Below are 22,500 nucleotides of genomic sequence, written 5' to 3' on the forward strand. Positions count from 1 at the left end.
CGTTTTGGAGCCACGTGTTTTGACAGGTCTGGAACGGTAACCAGTCTCTGCTTGTTTAAATGCCACTGCTGACAACCTTTTGGTCAGACAACATCGCTGACAGCCTTGTTCAATGCGCTTTCATGCACAAGCAATCACTACTACTAAGTTCATAACAGTACTTCTGAATTAAAATTTCAATCGGACACAACTGACATTTGTATAACAAGTCATGTAATCAGTCTGTGGCGAGAAAATAAGAAAATGAATGAGAAATGGATTAGATGTTATTGTTTTTTCTTCTCCCATACAAGATGAAAATAGACTCGAGAATGTTTAAAAAGAATTGAAGTCTTGAACATAAGGTGTTTTCTGTGTTTACATATGATTAAATAAACAAACAAAGAAAAAACAAAACAAAACAAACAACAACAACAACAACAAAATCTTAAATTGCTATTACCGTTTCTTAACTTTTTACAAGGCAGTCAAGAATCATAGAGATAATTTACAAATACAAAGAACACTGCTTCTTCTTCTTTTTTTTTTTTTGCTCCTCAAAGGGACACAACATCAGTTCAGTGATGTTTCATACTTCACTAACAGCTCGCAAGGAGATAAACAAAATGTACCTGTAAAAACACACAACAAACTGAAAACAAAACAAAACAAAACAGACACCCCGCTAAAAGGAAGCTCCCATCTGTTCATATCCCCAAGAAGAAATGTCCAAACACAAATTAGCTTTTATTTCAAGATTGACATTTGTAAGTTCTGAAGACACGGAACACACTGACAAAATGAAAGACACATATTGCCTTAGTATGGCTGTGAGTGAAATAACATTTTTTAGGACAGGAACATGTAATAATACACAACAGTAATTTCTTTTTTCCTCAAAGGCATACTTCAAACTGATGTTTGGGAAGAACAGAATTTATATATGCAGATCCAACTGCTGAATGGTAACAGCACTGAATTATCAATATGGGGGATCTGAGTTTGATCGAGTAACCATGCCTGGTGGCTTGAATGTTGATGCTGTTTTTCCTGTCTTTCTGGTCAGCATATCAACTTTGTAGACCTTTGGTACCTTAACTCCCACCCCCCCCCGTGAGTATATGCATGCAAAATAGAGACACACACACAAAAATGACTGAGATCCCAAAATCTGTGTCAGCATTGCGTGGGTTATGGAAAATGGGACATGATAACATATCCAATACACAAATCCTCAAAACCAGACTGTGGCTTCCTTAACAGCACATCAACACCATACACATAAAAATCTATTTTATAAACCAGAATTTTAGCCAATGAACGCAGATGGAGAAGACTGGTTTTATCACAACAACAAAAACTGACTAGACGTACACACTGCAAATGGAAAGTATACTGTAAAGGAAAGGATAAACACTTCAAAATTGATCACCATTTCATAAACACACACACACACACACACAGAGGGAGACAGAAAAACAGGATGTACCATGGCAGTAACACACTTCATCACAAAGACAAATAACAGTACCCATCTGTGTTAACACTTACACACAATCATAATGATAAAGACAAACATGTCAATCTTCATTTGTGCACACACACACACTCTGAGAAAGAGATCATTTGTGTATAAATATGTACATACATGTACATGTGTGTGGGTGCATGCAATTGTGTGTCTGTGACTGTGTGTGGACAGAGATGCAATACATTGAGTTCTATCACTGTATTAGTGTACCCCACACCGACACACACACACACACACACATGGGTGGGGTTACACGCATATATTCCAACCACCTTACCCTCTCCACCTCCTGTTCCATTCCCTGTGATCTACCCATCACCTCCTCCCAGCTCCCTTCTTTTTGTGTGTCTCTTCAATCACTTAAAGTGAAAAGCTGTCAAACTGATGAGAACAACAACTACCATCACAACTTACAACTACTGTTACCATTACGCATGTAAATAAGGTCCTTCAACAAATTCACAAACAGCTAGCCAGGATGCTTTACTGAATACAACAACAGAAAATAAAGCGCGAAGAAAAACATTTAAAGTTCAACCTTTTTGCCAGTAATGTGTGCCGCATTCGCTGTGGGCCATGAGATAGAGCGAGTGAGAGGGGGGACGGGGGTGAGAGTGGGAAGAGAGAGAAAGCGAGAGACAGAGAGGTGCATCCGCGAAGTTCCCGAAAACACGTTCATCACCATACACGGAAACTGGTTACTGCGCTCAACTTACCTGTATGAGTACGCATGTGCGCCTGTAGCGATTTTTCCCGAGGGAAAATCCGATTGCAGATATCACAGCGAATTTTTCCATTTATCTCAGATCCAGTCAGAATTAAAGAGGATATAACATCGGCTCTTGGTCGGCCTCTGCTGCTTTTGTAAATTTGTTTTCCTCCACTGGGTTTAGCAGGCAATAATGTTTTGGCATCAAGTTTTTGTGGGTCTTGCTCATGATGCGGTCCGGCGCTTTCTCGGTACACATTTCTGACCACGGGAATGTCTTCGCTGTGTTCTTCAGTAAAAACCAGTGGATGCATTTTCAGCGTCTATGATTTTCACATGCTTTGCAAACGGATTGATACGTCCGTGCTCCCAGTCTTTTAACTGGCGATGTAAATAATTCCATTCTTCGATCGTGTCAAGTCCGTGCATGCTGGGGCCTGCTTATGTGGTTTAAGAATAGAATGCAACCATTTTGCAAGAAATACCTGAGGAAAGTCCGTGAATATGAATTTGTCTTATACTCTAAAACGATTGTTTACATGTCATTGATATTTAAAGAGCACTTTGTACAGTCTCTTATGAACTTGTTTATGTTTTTTTGTGAAAGTAATTGGTTTGCTTTTGCAGCAAGTCGTTTGATGTTTGGTGTTGGGGGTCTCGGGCAATGCCATATAAGGTCTATTGCGTCACACGCGCAGGTTTCCTAAGCCACTTCCGCAAACTGTTAGGCTATTGCGCATGCGCAGTCCGTTTTGATCTGTTTCCTAGTTTGTGCGGGAACACGCCATCTTACAGTACTGAACGTTCTCTTGTTGAAAGGCCGTAAGGTCCAAATCCTCGCCATCCTCGATCTAAAAGAGGAATCATGGACCTTCAGTACGGCGTAGCTGTGGCGAATAAGTTCGCCTTATTTTTTGATGACGATGTGGATCCTTTAGAGATCTTGCGGCAGAAAGAAGAGGAGTCAAAAACTTCGAAATCGGACAAGAAGAAAGCGTCGAAAGCAACGAAAAAGCCTGCAGGTGCTACGACGACAGAAAGCAAACCAAAGCATCAGGAACAGGCTAAAAAGGAAGGTAAAAAAGTTTTGCATTGCATTTTTTATGTTTTCATGAATGGCCTGTTGTTCTAAGTTGGAGTCGGAATAGCTATTATTGTTCAGTGCCTTCACCCAGACCAAAGCGCCATTTTGAACATGTGGGACGCGCCAGTCTAGACTGGAGATTTTCGCTGGTTTGGTTCAGTGCACTACAAAATCGAGGATTTGAGATTTTGAGCATGTTAAACAAAGAGACATGTAACTTCGTTAGGCTTTGTTTCAGAATAAATAAGGAAGGTGCAAACTACTGAATAGAACCACCGAACCAGAGGACAATTGACAAATATATTGATTGACTGAAAAAACGAAATAGTTCCGATGTTCTAAACTGTAAAGCTAGATCGTCATATCCAATATGCGAAGTTAGAACGATTATCAAAGAGTCTACAACTTCAAAAGAAATATACATTTTATTTTTTCCCATCTTTTTAACAACACTAATGTACGACTTCGTCAGGTTTGAGTTGCAAATTGCAGCGCGGTAACTTTAGATGGTAACTTTAGTGAAGTGCTTTGCAATCCCCATTTACGCATAATAGTACTGATTGCAGAGAGCTAGAACTAGAAGGCACTAGCCCTATGTTTGAAACAGTACGTAAGTTTTCATGCTGTAGAAATTATGTATGTCACATGATGGCATCAGTAAAAAAACAACAAAAAACACTTCGAAATGAAGTGCAATCCTTGCAAATGGAATTTGTTGTAAATGGGATGAGAAAATACCATGTGTAGGTCGCATGATCAAATTTTGGTGTCATATACTGTACCCGCATAATCAAATATTAGAGGTGAAATAAGTATGGGAATAGATGGAATAGACGGAATAGATGTGGAATAGATCGAATAGAGAATAGACGGAATAGATGTCAGAAGAGATAGGGTGATTGCTGTTCACACTTAAAAGTGATCACACTCCAGGCCACTGGCGCAATCACTGAATCAGTCGCTGGTAGAATGAATGATTGCACTTTGGATAAACGTTCATATAGTCCATACGTATGCACTTGTAAACATTTCTGTGATTACTGTAGTGACCATGAAGAAGAGTAAGAGAACGTGGCTTGCTTATTTTTGTCTTATGGAAAATCAACTATTCTTCAGGGTTGGGCTCTGAATAGGAGTGCAGTGGAAAATGCATCCCTAAACGGGATATATTTATTGAACATGTTAGTTGGGTTTTTCAGCAGTTGTCAATAATTTTTCCAATGAATTCCAGTAGTATCTGTAAAGTCAATGTCTGCTTGATTAAGCAAAATTCCCTAGTATATATAATCAGCTGATGTTGCAAAGTGAAATGCAAATTGTTTTTAAAAAGTTTTTATGTGCATATGGTATCTTTAGTGTGTGTTTTTACGATACATGAGTACAGCACACAAAGTGAGCATGTTATCCCATCTCAGTTGTATTGGTTCTTGTTTGCTTTGTTTTTTTATATAAAATTTTGTGTGTTTTGTTTGCTGTTTCTCAGGGATTGCTAACGGTGGGTACCAAACATGGCTTAATGATAGTAGTAGTAGTAGTGTAGGGACTGGCATTTGATTGCCCAGGCCTCTCGGCCTTTTTTATATCCCCTTCAGTATCGGTCTCCTTTTAGTTGTGGGATACATATATGCTTTCTTTTATATGTACTCTAAATCACACATCAAATTGATGTTCATGATACCCCTCTAAAATATTTTTACAAATTCTAGTTACCCTCTTTTGTTAATAATGACGTGGTTGAAAGCATTGTCAGAAATATGGATCAAGGTCATAGTTGTGCACAAAAAAAAGGAAGAAGAAAAAGCTTACATTGTTACTGGCATAAAAAGAGCTCATTTCGTTTATTTTTGTGTCAGTTATTCTCAAACTGGTTTCATTTATGGTCATGATGTGAGCATTAACCCTGTTCAAACTCAAGGTCGTTGATCAGTCATGATTTGGTGTGTGTGTGTACATAAATTATCAGAGAATTAAGGTGTGGGTCTTTAACTTTCTAGGCTACAACATGGTGTAAGGGAAGTGATGTGTGGGTATGTTATAGAGTTTATTTTCATCCAGGTTTTTCATTAGGCTAGTACATTTTTTGTCCAGCCAGAACATACCTTTTGAAAGTCAATACAGTCCAAATTTAAGTTGAAGCCAAGAAATGTTGTAATTGTATGTAAGCAGAGTTTAGGTTTGGTTCAGCACACCATGGGTCATTTGATCTGTTCACTACAAAATGGTAATTTCCAAAACTTATGGGTCTGGAAAACAACCCATTATTAGCCCCCAGAACCTCACCGGACCATTCCACACCTACAAAATCTAAGTCCATGTAATATGTCCATCACACTTATTGGTATATGAAATGGTATATGTGTGCGTGTGTATGTAACGGTATGTGGGGACTGTTTGTTTTGTCATAACGAAAACGGATAAACAACATAGTCATCTCTAAACTTTATTCTGCAATGGACATCATGTAACTTTAGAACTTTTTAACCCTCAAAGTGCAGGATATAATAAAACATACAGAAATCATGCTTAAAACAAAGGGATAGTTTGCCTCCGCTACCTGTGCTCTGATTTGGGGCATTTGTATGCTTATCAGTAAAAATAAATAGGTAAACCTATACATTTTTGGAAAGTAGAGTGAATGAAGAATCAGATAAAAGTAAGAAAAAGGCTGTACCTTGTATGTAGTAGGAGATATTCCATAGGATATAATTAACAAATTTTGCACACTTGTTTTCCAAAAACGTCAACCACAATGTTTATAGGTATTTTCACATCTTTTACAGAGTCAAAATCTCAAAATTGGAATTAAACTGTACAAAAAATGTTCTGGCTGCAGAATCATGATATGAATATAACTGAAACAATGAAATTATAAGCATTGTATTATTTGTTTGAAACACACCAACCGACGCCACACACGTGCACATCAACAATACTTTATGCAATCACAGGCAAAAACAAATGTTCTCTTTTAGCTCATGTTGCTTTCAAAAGCAGCAAGAATGCTTTAAATCAAAATAATTTCCAGTTTTCTATCTTGATTTGGTCAAGAAATCGCAATAGATCCATGCCAACCCACTTTACCACCCCTACCCACCCCCATCACCCCCCCCCCCCCCCAGTTTTTGTAGCTGGAGACACAAAACTGAATGAACAACAAGCAAGCCAGCATGCCCAAGTGTCAAAATAACAAAGCTGTTTTCACCAGAATCCCTGTCAGCAAACGAAGCATCACTGGTGACAAGGTCACTCATTTCCTGAGCTTTGTCCACTTCAGTGCCACTCATTGTTTACAAAAAATAGAAAGACTTCGGGAAAGCCAGGATCGGTTAAGTCTTTACCTAATATTGGTAAGCTAGTCTAGCTGTGTATTCAGTCATTGCTATCAACATTGTTAAAATTGGTGTGCAGTTCTCTAGCTTTTCAGTGTAGCAGCTGAGTGACAACTTTTTTTTCCTGTTAATCAGAGAAAGCCAGCCAGCCACGGCAGAATGAACGTGGTGGTGGAAGAGGAGGGCGTGGACGCGAATTGAGGGAAAATGATGGCAGCAGGCCTCCAAGGCGGCAGGGACCTCGAGAATTTCGAGAAGGGTTTAAGGGAGATGAGAATGTCCCGCCAGAGTTCAGGTAAGCTTTTCTCTGTGTGTGCTTGAATGACAGTGCAGTAATCATAGCTAATGAACATAGTCATTATTAATCTGTTACATTGGTCTTCAGTTTTGGGTTGCTTCATGAACAGGTGATGCTGTTAATGCGAAAGAAAACTTTACCAATTTTAATTACCCAGGTCATAACCTCCAGTTATGTCATATAATTAAACTGAATGATGATAGATAGTCAGACCTTCCATGGGCTTAACCCTCTGCCCCCTGACAGAAAAATCCCAAGAGAACTTCTAATTCCTGTGTGAAGGGAAGTAACTCCTCACTGAACTCGCACATACCAAACAACAAAAATCATGAAATAAGGCTTTATTTTGATGCTGAAGACAGCTGGTGATGTGTAGAAAACATCTTAGTTTTATATATAAGTAAATTTGGAACACTTTGATTGTGAAGAATGATTAGAAAAAGCAAAACTAATATATTCTTGAAAAAAGTCTCGAGCTGTGTGTGCATCAAAGATTATGAAAACTGACTTTTAACTTTCACTGAGTGATCTGTTGTGTGTACATGCTTTTTTCATTCAGTAAATACTCAGCTACAAATAAAGATACACCATAAGAAAAAGACAGTTGCCCACGATTTAAGGCTTGTGTAATCAATAATTCTCAGCCGTTTTTGTCCATATAAATCAACTTAAAAAAATCATAGCTCAGAAAAAAACCGTGGCTTTGAAACTTCTCAACCAATCCACTTGCTTCAAACTTCAAAATGGCTGTAGTGGAAGGAAGTAACAAATGCACAACCACAATCTATGCGTTATGGGACTGCTAAAAGCTAAAGTAAAGGTAGTGAAGCAGGCCATACCAGGTGGTTGAGAGATTGAATAGGGCACTTCTGTTGGGCCATATCAGGTGATTCAGGGGAGAGTTTTATATAATGCGATGTTGAAATAGCAAAATTGAGTAGAAATTTGGAATATCGAACAAAAACGAACAATTAGACAAAGATAAATGATGCAGTATGTGCCTTTAGTGGGGCATATCTATTAGCTATTAACAGCTTCCATTTTCTAAGAGAGAGAGAGAGAATTTGGCTCTCAGATGAGGTTTAGTCCACTTCCTTTCACTGGGGTGCTAAGTGGTATGTTTCACCAAGTCCATCTGTATGAGACAAACAAAAAATCCAGCAATTGAATATTTGTGGAACACACAACTTCCAACCATGGACAAGAGTCCACCCATAAAAAAAACCCTCTTTCCCCTCCTCTCCACTATCGTTGATATGCATGAACCAGCTAATGAATAATCTTGATTTTGTGACAGGGAGCGCGGTGATTTCAATCGAAGGGATCGCGACTTTGACAGAGAGCGCGGTGACTTCAATCGAAGAGATCGTGGTGAGCCCCGTGGAGAAGGTGGATTTGAAAGGGGGAGAGGTCGAGGCCGCGGTGGAAGAGGGCGTGCCCGAGGGGGACCTCGTCCAGAAAGTGGACGTGGTGGTGGCTTTGGTGGACCTTCCGGAGATCGGCGCCGTGAGTTCGACCGCCATAGTGGGACTGACAAAACGTATGTGTCCGGTACTTTACATCTGGTTGCAAATTCTCCCTCTCTGGTTGCAAATTCTCTCTCTCTCTCTCTCTCTCTCTCTCTCTCTCTCTTTAAAAATAATTTTGCTTATTGGAATATGGCAGAACTAGTTCATCAGTAACCTGTTTTGTGCTGAAAATTATCATTGAAGTTAATAATAGTAATAAAATAATCAAAAGGAACTGAATTTTTTCAAGTGATGGGTATTGCACTTTAGAAGTGAACTTGGTTTCTTTGGAGCAATGAACAAACAAGCCTATTTTAATTGTCATTTCTGTGGTTGGTATTTTGGGTTCTGTAGTATTTGGGAATCACTTGAATTTTGTCTCTTTTGGTGGTAGCTGAAACATAACTTTGGTAGTTTTGAGATGACAGTGTTCCTTCTAATAAGGTTTCAAGATGCATTCAGTTTCCTGTGAAGTTCATTTTAGATCTGAAGTAGCATGATTTATTTATTTGAGTGACAGCAGTGAGCTGGAAGACTTGATTTGTCAGCACGAAAAAAGTTAGTGTGTGGGTTATGTACTGCACAGTGCAACGCTGTTGTAGAAAAATCAGCCATATGAGTCAGCTTATTTGTGAAAAGTAATGGTGGCCAGTTAATTCCTATCAAGGTGTCAGTATTTTCCATGTTATTGTGGATACTTGTCACATTGTTGAGAATGATGAAATGTCTGAAGAGTTGAATGTTTTCTTGGTTTTTGTTCGTTTTTCCATGTTATTTGGCTTATTTCTGAATGAGGATTGAACATTCTTGATATCTCTTTTTCAGAGCAGACGGAATCAGTTTCTCTTTGTTGCCTTGTATTCTTTCCTTTCCTTTCTCTTGTCTTTTCTCTTTCTTGTCTCTAATCAGGTACATGTACTTGACTCTGGAATTAACTGTCCTGGTCTTGTGTTTGTAAAATCCATCCTGCATGTGCATAGATGCCAGTTTGATATTGCTTATTTATTTCAATCAAAATATTTTGGGGAGAAAATATTGTCATTTTCAAGTGCCAAAAGGACTTCAGTTTATTTTGTATCTGTAGATTGTGGCTGTCATTTCAATGTGAAAAAAAACACAAAACGTTTAGTAACTTTTGAAGTGGCTGCACAAATCATACTTAAAAACCGGTTTTAACAGGATTGTTGACATTGCACGGCTAACTGTTAGTTTTGGAATATTAATTGTAGACCAGGTCCACAATAAAGAATGGCTATGATGACTAACGCTAAAATTTAAAGCAAACAAAAAATCCATGCAGTCAGATACTGTGACATGGTTTACGTGGCATGTGGCTTCTATGGATTTGTAGTTGTGCTATCATGATTTTTATTTTGAAAGTCTGTATATTGGGAATTGGCATCTGTGGACAAGAGTGTGCTTACAAGTTCATTTGCCCTTTTCAAGAGACATTCTGGTCATTTCCCACTTGTGCCTTTCCAGCTAAAGTCATATTGCACTTCAGTGTGTGTGTGTGTTTGTGCATTCTGGTCATTTCCCACTTCCTTTCTATGCAGTTAACGTCATATTGGACTTCTGTGTGTGTCAGTGTGTACATTCTGATCATTTCCTACTTCCTGTCTGTGCAGCTAACATCATATTGCACTTCAGTGTGTGTGTGTGTACATTCAGGTCATTTCCCACTTCCTGTCTGCAAACGATCTATTGCGCTTTTATGTGTGTGTGTACATTCTGGTCATTTCCCACTTCCTCTCTGTGTAGTTAACATTATATTGCACTTTGTGTGTTTGGATATATTTTTTTTTTTTAAAGTGTGAAAACTGAATAGCAAAAATTGGCCGGTTTGATGACTGTATGGACATTGTTTATGTGAAATGCAAAGTTCTGGGGTAAAGACAACTAACAGATAAAAATAGATGCAGTGGATTATCCTCTCTCTCTTTTTTTTCCCCTTAACACGCAGGTATGTTCTTTCTTAACATCTGACAAACTAGTTTTCTTTTCCACTTTGTGTGTCTTTGCTTTCCTTGTTTTTCACAAATGGAAGTAACATTGTTAGATTTATACCTTGGATGAAAGCCAGGGTTTTTTGCTTTAAGAGACATGATTTTGGGGCTACATTAAAAAAGATGATCAGAGGCCAGTATTTCGTAAACCAATCTGTGTCACAAGTCCTGTTACATTGCTTTAAGTTGTTGCAGGCATGAAAATTCATCATTTTACTGTTTTCAGAAGGGAAATATGAATACAACCTATGTCCATTCTGATCCTTACTTTTTGCATTGATTGTAGCTAGTTTTGCATTTTTTTGCTTCAATACTTAGTTAACATGTGACAGGAAATTTACACTGCATACAAAGAAGATATCGATGGGGAAAGAGAGTAGAATTTGCTGGAGAATGAAAAGCTGATACACGTAGTCAGTGAAAGTTAAAATGAAGAGTGGGTTAGCATATACCTATAAAATTTAACTTGCCACCTTGTACCTTATTCTGTTTGTCTCCCCACTGTCAATATTAGATAATAGGTCTAAATAAGTTTGTGTTCTGACTTGCAATGTGTGGCCCCCTTCTCTTGGTCTTTTTAACCTTTCCTTTTGTACTAACTCGTGTATGTTATGAAAAGGAACACCAAACTAATTTTCAGGGATAATTTGACGACATACATAATCCAGGCAAAGATTTTTTTTTAAATATTAAAAAAAAAATCTCATCCTACATTCAGCTGAAGTGCCTTCTACTTCATATAAAATTCAGCAGGAGACCCCTCAAATATCATGTTATTGGTTGCAGAGGGGTGAAATCCATTGATAAGCGTGATGGCAGTGGAGCGCATAATTGGGGCTCCTACAAAGATGATGTCAATGAGTAAGTTCCCCTTCAGCTTGTGTAGACTCGAGTTCGCTTGGGAATGAGTGAGAGAGTGAGTGGTGTGTGAGTATCCAGAGGTAGTCAAGTGCAAGGTCTCCAAGGAAGTATTCATGGTATCTACTCCTGCAGATGGTGTGTGAGTATCCTGAGGTAGTCCAGTGCAAGGCCTCCAAGGAAGTTTTCATGGTGTTTATTTGGCAAGCTTACCCCTTTGCACCATGGTCTCATTACTTTGGTTTAATTGTATTCAGACTAAACCATATTAAGGTGAGACAGTGTATTAGTTGGCATGATGTGTTTACTCCAGAACATGTGTTTGACGTAAACATGTCCTTGGAAGGCAAAATGTAATGTTCTTGGCTTGACATGATGACATCACTGATTGCCGTCTGATTGGTTGTGATGGCTTTTACCGGATTCTGATCAAGCTGCCAATTCAGGTGACTGGGAAGTGGCGAATGTGTGCTGGCAATGAAAGGCAGACTGTGCTTTGAATGGAGCAATTTCTTTGGAAACCTTGGATGTAAATGCACTGTATTTTAAAGAAGAAAAAAGTGATGATATTAATGATAAAATGTTGGTTGCAGAGAGCCAGAAGTGAGCACCAATCCTGCTGATGTGTCTGGAGAGTGGGCTCCATCCTCTCCGACTGAACAGACGACGGAAGCTGCTGCTGACCTCAAGTAAGTAGAATATTTGTAAAAAGCAAAAAAAAGAAAACCAAAACAAAAACAGAAACAACTGGTTTGTCAGTCTCCCCCAGAGGCATTTGATTTTCAGTTGACACAGCTTGAGGTGATGAAAATACTGAGTGCCATCTGATTATGTATGATGGATTTTACCGGATACTGATCAAGCAAATGGATCTTCACATTTCAAGGTTGTTAGAAACTCCATAGTCTCAGGTTGAGTACTGTAATTAAAGTGTTTTTAAAAAAAAAAAATTATTATTAAATCCTCCAGAAATTTTGAATCTTTTAAGAATGTGTCAAGTTGTGCATGACTGGTTATGACATTGGGTTTGAAAAAGAAAAGGATCTTTAGTATTGTAACCATAACAGAACTGGTTAGCAAGTCTCCCACAGAGGCACTTCAGTTGACTCAGCTTGAGATGATGAAAATACTGAGTGCCATCTGAATTTTGATGATGCATTTTACCGGATTCTGATCAAGCATATGTAATTTACCTGAAAGACTTGACCAAACTCCTCCATCAGCAAATGTATAGTTTTGACTGGAAAAGTTTTGAGAATTGTATCATGTTTGAAAGTGGGGAAAATAGATTGCATGTTGACTTGATCTGCAAAACAGTACTGAAGATGCATTAAAGGCAGAGGAGATAACTTGTACAAAATGTTTTTGAGTGCAGGGATGTGAGAGATCTGCCTAAATGTGCTTTTCCTTATTAAAAAATGAAAACCACTTTCGTTTTCCCCGCATTGGCGGGTATTAGTTTACACAGGACATTAATATCAGACCCCTGCCAGAGTCTGAACTTGTGGGTCATGGTAAGTATGTTAGATAAACATAATTTTAGGAAGAACATTTCCTTTTAAAGAAAGTATTGACTCCTGGGGGGGAAAAATCGTGCCGTTTCAGTTTCAATAGCTCAAGGAGGCGTCACTGCGTTCAGACAAATCCATATACGCTACACCACATCTGCCAAGCAGATGCCTGACCAGCCATGTGCGATGTCAGTACAGTTTGTAATTGAGTGAAGAAAGTAGCAAGTAAACTTAACCATTTAAACGTTGAGCCATCATTAGCTTTGATCAAAGCACTTGATATGTTTGCATTGGGATGACAGTCTTAGGGCTCAATAATTGTCAAAACATTAAACACCTACAGACCATTATGCTTTGAGCTGTATGCATTAATTGCGGAGAAACACTTTTATTATCCAATACCAATCTGGTTTGTCAGTCTATTACGGAGGCAAATAATTTCACACAGCTTGAGATGATGAAAATGCTGAGTGCCATCTGAATGTTTGTGATGGATTTTACCGGATTCTGATCAAGCACATAAAATCATCACACAGGAGATAACAATGCTTTTTGTAGTGATTTGTCTTTCTGACATGCAGCCGTAATCTACATCTGTAAATGTGGACTTAATACAACAGTATTGATCATATCTGTTCTTAACAGAATCCACCAAACCCTCACCCCATCCCCAGAATAAACAGCAGTTTTGTTCACACAGAGGATGTTTTGCGTTGAGACTTTGAAAGTGGAGATGAAGTGGAGATGAAGTAAACATTTCTGTTGGCACAAAGACTTGTTGTGTTGACACAGTGAATGGGGAGGCAGTAAGGTAAACAGCGTTGTTGTCCACACAAGGAAAGTGTTTTGTTGACACAGTGAAAGTAGAGAGTTGGTAAACAGCAGTGTTGTTCACACAAGGAATGTGTTGTGTTGACTCAGTGAGAGTGGAGAGGCGGCTGCTGCCCCCAAGCAGGAGGAGCCAAAGGAGATGACGCTGGATGAGTGGAAAGCTCTTCAGGACCAGAAGAGGCTGAAGGCCAGCTTCAACATCCGCAAGGCCGGGGAGGGGGTGGACAACACCCAGTGGAAGAAGGGCATTGCCTACAAGAAAAAGCAGACCACTGAGGAAGAAGAGGAGAGTGAGGAAGAGGAGGAGGAAGAGGTATAAGGACATTGTTTATATGTATGTGTTAACAATTTTTGTAGATTGAAGAGATTGTTGGACAGGAATCCCTTTTTGGTTTGGAAAGTTATCTGCTTGTTTCTTGATATTGGCTTCTGTATTGTAATCTGCATTTCTGACAGATCTAACCATGCTTGTTTGCTTGTGTTTATTGTTTTTTGTTTTGTTGGTTTTTTTTTGGGGGTGGTGGGGTGGGGGTGGGGGGGGGGTTCTTTCTAGACTGCATGCTGTTTTTTTTTCGTTTTCTTTTTTTTCCCCCCCACCCTCCAAATACTGGACATGCAGGGACTTGAACATGCACGGCTTATCACACAAAAATAACGGCTCTAGTAGTTACGTGTGTATGCTGATGTTGGAGATGGGGAGAAATCTTCATGTTTGAGCTACTTGTCATTACATATGAGGACCAAACCCAGGACACTAAGATTGAAAACTTTAATGCTCTAGCCATTTGGTTGATGCATGTTTCAATACTATGATGACTCTCGTATGTTTGCACCTAGTCGTTCAACATTATTCTACAACCTGTTTGTATTCACAGGATGATGACAGACACGCTCACCGCAAGCAGCTGGTGACAGACATCCGCATCACTTTTGCCGACAACCCTCGTCGTGGAGGCCGTGGGGGACGTGGTGGACGCGGGGGTCGTGGCGGACCACGTGGAGGTCGTGGGGGATTTGGTGGCCCTGAGCGTGGAGAGCGGCCCAGCCGTGGTGGTCCTCGTGAGACTGCCCCCAGAATGGACGACGAGACCGATTTTCCTCGTCTGGTCAAGTCTGAGGCCTAAATGGCAGCTCTTGTTCAAAGGAAAACAGCTGCTTGGTATTGCCCCTATATTGTGTGGACTTTCCTTTGTTTTTCTTGTGTGTTTTTTTTGTTTGTTTTTTTAAAACTAATTTTTTGAAATCTTTTTAAAAATATTTTTTACCTCTGCAATGCTAGCAGAAATGAAGCTAAATATTGTGTTGATATCAAATAATAAGTAGGTTATCCTGTTGACTACGACATGAATCCTTCTGTACAGAGCCACAGGCTTTTACTCTGGTGTTAGGACAGCTCATTTTCCTTCCACTGTGTGATCTGTCGGACAATTGGGTGCAGGTTGCATTGACACAACATGGTGTTCCCCCACAGATGTCCAGTCAAGACTGTCAGAGCACAAATGTATGTGTGTGCCTGGAAGGGAAAAGTTGGGGGAATCCTGTGTGTGTTTGAGCCATGTAATTTTTGTTTACATTGTTGTGGACACTTGAAGTGATCTGCACCATGCGTTGGTGGTCAGGAGGAATTTGTGTTCACATACTAAACATGGGCTAGGGTTTGGTGCGACTATGGTGGACAAAAGCTGAGTTTTACTGCCATGTTATGCATCCTGTGAAAAAAATCCTTTTGATACAGATACCTTTTTTCTTTTTTTTTTTGAAAATATAAATTGGCACGTACATGAAATTAATGTGTCCTCGTGTGCTGTTCATTCATTTTTTTGTCATTCATGTGAAGCATTTGTTCATGCATCATGTTTGTAATCATCATCAGGGGTCAATTATCAGCTTTATTTAATTCCACAATCATAAATCAGCTGGTATCATGCATTTTGGTTTTTATGCTTCACCCTTTCCCCGTTTGAGTTGGTGCATGTGAAAATGCGGTTCATGTGTGAGGTTGTGTGTGTGTGTGTGTGTGTGTGCGCGCGCAAGTGGTCATTCCTGTCTGTAACAGGTCTTAGTGTGTGCAATAGAAAGTATGAGTGACCAACTGAGAGCAGTCTTTCACTGTACCACCCCTATGACAGTAGGGTGCAACTCCATTTTATGTCTCACTGGATTAGTAATCTTGTCATGTGATCGTTTCACTTTCATGACTTGATGTACTGAGATGCATGGCAGTGGTGTGAGACTTGCTGTTGCTGAAACAAGTATGCGCCCAGATGAACACTGAGAGAGGTGGATTACTTGTTCCATGATAAGAAACGAGGTTGGAGTACAGGGGGTTGATTTCGTTTGGTGATATTCATACTTTAAGTATATCCCACTATGGTTTCATCATTCACAGTAGCCTGCCTGATGATACTTCAGTAGTGGTTTGTAACAATCATTTCACAGATTGTTAAATGTTTCCACATAGAGACAATGCCCGGTATTTCTTGTCATTATTTTGTTTTTGTTTGAAAATGAGCTGTTCTTGGAAGACTGGAGAGTGTGCGGTCACCCATGACTTGTACTGCAAAGTACTTGAGAGGAAGGGAGGGTATATGTTGTGTGGAGAATGGATTTGGATCTCAAGTATTGTTGTAAGTGAGTAGAATTGTGCGATTTTCTGCTGATGGATGACTGTACTGTGTATATACTTACTATTCATTGCTGGTTGACTTTGTGCTTGAGGACCTGATGTTCAAACATAAAGTGAGGAAAAATAGTAAAAATTTCAAAGAAAAGCCTTGTGTTTCAGGTTTTTTCTCTTCAGAATTGTTGCTTGTACTGGAGGGTCACACGCCCACACATGCACTTATTGATGAATATATGCACAGACAAAAAGTAGGGAAAATTGTGTAAACTACAAAAATAAATCATGTTCATATACATACATTTCTTTCTTTCTTTCTTTCTTTCTTTTCTCATAAAAAAAACAAAAGGGGGAAAAGTAACCATAATGGGAATGGCGCCATGGCATGGATGTGAAGAGTGGAATGGAGCTTTAACTGTATAATACATTATTTGAACATCTTTAGAAGAATAATAATCATAGAACTGGTTAAGGTCAAGAAAATGGATTGCTTTTCTATTCTGCAATGGTACACTTTTTTAGCAATGTTACACCGTCAATGCAATCAACAAAATTACTATTAAAAAAAAAAAAAAAGCATCAGTTCAAAATTTGAAATGTCGTGGCCTCCTGAGCATAAAACTTGAACAATATCAGTAATAATTTCAATATTCTAATACTTCTCGCAGCACATGTTCTTTGTTTCATGCAGTTCAGTTACTCTGGTATGAATGTTCGGGTGTTTTTTTCTCTTCCTGAAATTCTCTTCTATGTATGCATATACAAGGCTACAGCATTTACTTCAAGAAAATTCTATGAAAGGGTCAACATTTATGCTTGAGCTTCACAGGAACCACTTGACTCAAAACACGACAAAATTTAAATTTGACAAACAGAACAGGCTCCACCCAGCACCATCAAAACATTGCAGCATTGCAGGGTTCCTCATTTGGGTATCTATAATGTCACCTGACAGATTTCTCAAGGGAAATGATCTCAAAACGATTTCTCTTATTGAAGTCACGGTACTCATCTGTGTGGAGCAGTTCATGCAAAGGGTATAACCCAGTACTCTGAATATTGGTTCCAGATGCCAGGAAGTTTAGATATTTGTTTTTTTGGTGATGTGTTGAAAAAGGTGTATACAATTTTGACTTATTTGTGTGATTAACAACCTGTGTGTGAACCCGACACCAGGGATTCAAACAGAATTCTGTTTCTTTTAAATGTGTATTGGACTCTGTCGCATCCATACTGGCATTTCCCTCACTCTGCTCATGCAGTCGACCAGTATATCACCCAGTCCTTATAAAATTAGAATCGAGTCAAAATATCTTTACTAATAATCCACTGTGTGTTACGTGGTCAAGGTTGATGTGAACATGCACTTGTAATAATTAAAGATTCTGTAGTGAAAACTTATTTTAGCATTGCTCCATGCCTTCAACATCGTAAAGAGTTCATTTACAAATTTGTGATACAAAAAAGATTTGAACAGGCATGCACAAACAATCTGAGAAATGTGCCATGCGCACACAAATGCATGCATGACGCTATCACAATATCAAGGGGCACAAAATTTCGGTAAGGTAATTTAACCCGACTGTATTTTAGAACTGTTTCAACTGGATGTTATACCAGATCTATCGGATAGTGAATTCCAACAATGGGGTCTGGAAAACGGATGTTTCAAACCACTGTCCTGCAAATTGATATGAAAACCTGAAACTGATGGCCTGACCAAAGAACAGTGTGACAATCCATTTATCCATTTTCAGTTTGTTGTTTGTTTTCTTAAGCTACTGTACTAAATGCATTCATCAACAAGCAACAATATTATTGCTGTTTTCTTTTCATCAGGAAATAAATGATGGTTCCTGACCTTGGCATATACTTATTAAGATAATGTTCCATTTGTTATAGACATTTTCTTGGCACAAAATAAGTTGAACTTTCATTCTCCCACGGCTTCTCTCCCTTCAGTGCCCCAGTTCCCCTCGCAGGTCTCCGGCATGTACTCTGATTTTCTCTCTCCACCAGTGACCCCAGCCTCCCTGACCATTGCCTGCCGCCAGCCAAGCTCCCATCACTTCTCTCCCCACCACCATTACCGTACACACTCCCCTCTCCTACCCTCTTCTACGTTACCTTTCCTTTCTGGCTCACAGAGACCCTTGACCCCTGACCCACCTCCCGTGACTGACGCCACGAAGCTTCAGAATATTTTGAAGTCCGTGACTTCATCCCGACTAGTGACCCCGCCCCCCCCCGCCCCACCACACCCCCGCTCCCCTCTTTCTCTCCACTCTAAATCCTCCCTCTCTCCACTCTTTATCCTCCCTCCAGTGATCCTGGTGACTAATTTTTCGCACTCTTTGACATTCTACTTATTTCATTCAGGGTACGACGAACTTCTTTTTCCTCATGCAGATTGAGTCTGTCTCATTTTCACTTCATCCATTCTTTTTAAATTTCTTATCTCACTCTCGTTCACATCTTTAACATTCGAAATCGACAACTGGCAGTGAACTTTTGATGGCTGAGCAAAATGCTTCGGTGGTCCCTTTGATTAATGCCGAAACCCCAAAATAATGTCATAATGTCTTTGTAAAATATATGATGTCATGATATTTGCGGAATTCTTTATACACACACACACACACACACACACACACACACATATATATATATATATATATATATAAACAATTCTATATATATATATAAACAATTCTAAAAAGAAACTGATCAGTATCAGCATCAGTCACTGCGTTCGGAAAAATCCATAAACGCTACACCACATCTGCCAAGCAGATGTCTGACCAGCAGCGTAACTCAACACACTTAGGCCTTGAGAAGAAAAAGAAAAAAAGGTATAGGAATATCTTTAAAAAAAAGAGAAGAAAATAAAGAAGAAAAAGAAAAGACACACAAACAGATTGGCCACAAGAGGGGTGGAAAAATATCTCTAATGCCAGGAACGTGGCGTCTAGCGTGTTGCTCAGTCTATTGTAGTTGGAAAAGCCAAATGCCAATATTCGTTTGATTTGCAAAGCATCATGCTCTACCTTTCATGCTAGACCTACGGCCGCTCCCTCTCTCTACCTTTATTTTTTTTTAGGCGATCGATGGTGTGATGGTTTTGTACCTGTTCTTTTAAGTATTCTTTGACTTTTCCGAGGATTTCCGATTTTCCTAGATGTAGGCCGCTCGTTGTTGTTGCGTTACCAGCAAGTCTGTCAGCTCATTTCCCTTAACACCTGCATGTCCCGGGCAGTATGACCATCACAGTGTAAGTTTTTGAATCTGAAAATTGCGCAGTACCTCATGCCACTCTGGGCTTCCCATTCCACTTTCAGTTTTCTGTATGTGGTTCATTGAATCCGTTAGAATCATGGCATGTTGGTTTCCAGGCATACGGACAGATGATAGCCACCAGAGAGCATGTGTCACAGCTTTAACTTCCAACGTTAGGCTGAAGGTTGTGACTTTGTAGGCAGCATTCCCTTCCCTAATTGTTTTCCCATTTTGTTTCGCAGTGAATCCTCAACCGGATTGGTCTTTGGTGACTGAGCCATGTGTATATATGTTGATGTCCTCTTCTTTACTGAAATAACCATTTTCAAACATCACAAGACAAATAGAGAAGGCACGACACAACAGTATATATGTATATTTTCTATCCCATGATGAACTTTGACGGTTTATCCTTTGAGGCATCACCTAGCCCACATTTCATCAAAGGTCAACCCTTCAATCGTATTTTGTCACAAATCATCTATCTGATGACATATGTATATTCACGCCATAACGTGTGCACACATATACTACAACAACATTTTAATTTGAAAAAAAAAAGAGAAAAAACAAACAAACAAACAATACAAAATAATGCCATCTTAGAAAAGTTCATTTTTAAGCTCATGAAGATATCGTGTCTGATCACGGTGACTTGTGGGGTTGGAGTGGGGGAGGGGGGGAATCTTTAGTATCAGTATCAGTAGCTCAAGGAGGCGTCACTGCGTTCGGACAAATCCATATACGCTACATCACATCTGCCAAGCAGATGCCTGACCAGCAGCGTAACCCATCGCGCTTTGTCAGGCCTTGAGGACCCCCCACCCCCCAACCCCCCAACCCCACCCCCCAAAAAAACCCCAATAAAATAAAATAGAATAAAATAACAAAACAAAAAGAAACAAAACAAAAAACAAAACAACAACAAAAATCTTTAGCGCTCTGGTTGCTGGCCTCCCCTGAACACACAACAAGCGGGTGTAGGAAGACTTGATGGATCACTTGTAAATCGCCGAATTGCTAGAGGCTGATCCCTTGACTACGAGTATGCATCGATCATACATCCATGGTGTTTGAAACATGCTCCGGTAGCGCTACGAGACGCTACGAATGTGTACGCAAGTCGTTCAGCGGACAAGGAAGTGCGCAATATGATTTTGTGTGAAGCCATCATGTATGTGTAATATATGTTGCATGGTCTTGTAAGTGTTTGAACATGCCACTGGGAAGAAGACAGATTAAAAACATGAGGAAAAAAAAAGAAAAGAAAAGAAAAGACAACAGAAAGGAGAAAAATGATGGTGGGAAAAAAAAAGACCAAAAGATAAAAAAGACAAAAAAAGAAAAAAAAGAAAAAGAAAAAAAAAAAGAACCTTCCAGGGATGCCGAAACTATCCTGCTCATTTGCAGAACTTTTAGGCATCCACTGATTTCTCCTTAAAAAAAAAAAAAAGCAAAAAAAAAAAAAAAAGAAGTGTGCGCTTGTCGTGGGGCTGGAATGGAGGTTGCCGAGGGTGAGGGGATGCGGTGGGGATGGTTATGCATTTTGAACTGAAGGAACGGAAATGGTTTTATACTGCGCTGCGTAGTATCATGATTTTTCATTCTTTCTTTCTTTTTTTCAATTTTGTTTTTATCTATTTATTTGTCTTTTTTTTTTTTTAATACTGCGGATCCAGTGGGCAGGGTTTGAGGCCCCGACACTTCGGCATGTTGTGTGGACACTGCACTCCGATTTACTCACTCCACCCTGGTATGAATGAGTGAAGGTGACCTCGCGGGTTGGGGAAGGTTAGAATGGCGGAAGGAGACAGTGACTGGGCCTCGCATTCAGTCCTATGCCAAGTCTCAGACACGGGATTTGAATTGACTGCCCCGATGGTCGTGAAAAGCATGTGGACTTTTATGTTTTAATCTTAAGCTAGTCGTTTGCTAGTAGACCGGACAGACTTCCCTTCTTCTGTCTGTTACACGACCAACATCGACTTGCCGATGACTCTGTTGTGGTTCATGCATGTTGGGTATTTTCGTGTCTCCATAATCCACCGAACGCTGACATATGGGTTACAGGATCTTTAACGTGTGTATGATGATCTTCTGCGTGCGTATATACACGAAGGAGGTTCAGGCACTAGCAGGTCTGCACATATGTTGACCTGGGAGATCGTAAAAATCTCCACCCTTTACCCACCAGGCGCCGTTACCGTGATTCGAACCCGGGACCCTCAGATTGAAAGTCCAACGTTTAAACCACTCGGCTATTGCGCCCGGATGACGGTTACTGAACGATTCCGTCTTTCATGTATAGATATATACATATGTTTTTTTTGTTATATTCCACTGAAAATGATTCTCATTTTGATTTTTTATTTCTTCCAAGTTGATTTGTAACATACGAGTGGACCAGCAGCCTGGTCCCCCTGCCCTGCCTGTTGATGTTGACCACCTGTTTAATGGCGCCACGTTAAGTCATTTTGACACTGTATCAGAGACCGCCCATGAGCCTATTCTTAAAATGATTCCAAAGACTTGGGATCTTGGTCCACTGCTAACACACTTATTTTTTGAATGCATTGATGAAAATTTTCCTGTTCTGACTGACATTTTGAATACTTCACTGTTCACTGGTATTGTACCCACTTGCTTGAAAAATGCTTTGGTTAAACTACTTCTAAAGAAAGCTCCCCTCGATCCCAATGTCTTTAAAAACTTTAGACCTGTCTCAAATATTCCTTTTGTGTACAAACTGCTAAAAAAAAAAAAAATGTTTTTGACGTTTTTCGATTTATGTGATGCTTTCGATACAATCGATCACAGTATTCTGTTAGAGCGTCTGAAGCTTCGTTTTGGTGTTCAGGATACGGCACTTCACTTCTTCAAGTCACATCTGGCTGAAAGAAAGCAGGCTGTCTCCATCCTGGGATATGAGTCTGATCATCCATCTCCTCTTTTGTACGGAG

The 22,500-nt window shown here is 39.6% G+C and overlaps 2 protein-coding genes across 3 annotated transcripts in view; one reads left to right on the forward strand and one right to left on the reverse strand.

Annotated features, from left to right (window-relative positions):
* The window catches only part of LOC143294695 (zinc finger protein 367-like), a 22,514-nt gene extending 19,671 nt beyond the window's left edge, over positions 1–2,843 (reverse strand). Inside the window, exon 1 of the mRNA XM_076606096.1 lies at positions 2,227–2,843. Within this exon, the coding sequence (XP_076462211.1) occupies positions 2,227–2,533 (307 nt within the window). The 5' untranslated portion in view covers positions 2,534–2,843. The remainder of the gene's footprint in view (positions 1–2,226) is intronic.
* Positions 2,844–2,975: 132 nt separating this feature from the next.
* On the forward strand, positions 2,976–16,415 carry LOC143294693 (uncharacterized). 2 transcript variants are annotated; one of them, XM_076606094.1, is made up of 7 exons: positions 2,976–3,295; positions 6,768–6,927; positions 8,228–8,470; positions 11,231–11,305; positions 11,896–11,991; positions 13,735–13,957; positions 14,520–16,415. In XM_076606094.1, exons 1-7 carry the CDS (start codon positions 3,085–3,087, stop codon positions 14,766–14,768), a joined length of 1,257 nt encoding a protein of 418 aa, XP_076462209.1. In that variant the 5' UTR covers positions 2,976–3,084; the 3' UTR covers positions 14,769–16,415. The 2 variants fall into 2 exon arrangements, with proteins under 2 accessions (XP_076462209.1, XP_076462210.1); XM_076606095.1 differs by lacking the exon at positions 11,231–11,305 and having other exon boundaries at positions 2,977–3,295.
* The last annotated feature ends 6,085 nt before the right edge of the window (positions 16,416–22,500 follow it).

This window comes from Babylonia areolata, chromosome 20, assembly GCF_041734735.1.
Source record: "Babylonia areolata isolate BAREFJ2019XMU chromosome 20, ASM4173473v1, whole genome shotgun sequence".
NCBI classification, from domain to species: domain Eukaryota; kingdom Metazoa; phylum Mollusca; class Gastropoda; order Neogastropoda; family Buccinidae; genus Babylonia; species Babylonia areolata.

Coding starts and splice junctions, on each gene's coding strand:
- LOC143294693 (XM_076606094.1), top strand. CDS start 3,085: ATGGACCTTCAGTACGGCGTAGCTGTGGCGAATAAGTTCGCCTTATTT. Junction 3,296..6,767: donor GGAACAGGCTAAAAAGGAAG/GTAAAAAAGTTT, acceptor CCTGTTAATCAG/AGAAAGCCAGCCAGCCACGG. Junction 6,928..8,227: donor AATGTCCCGCCAGAGTTCAG/GTAAGCTTTTCT, acceptor ATTTTGTGACAG/GGAGCGCGGTGATTTCAATC.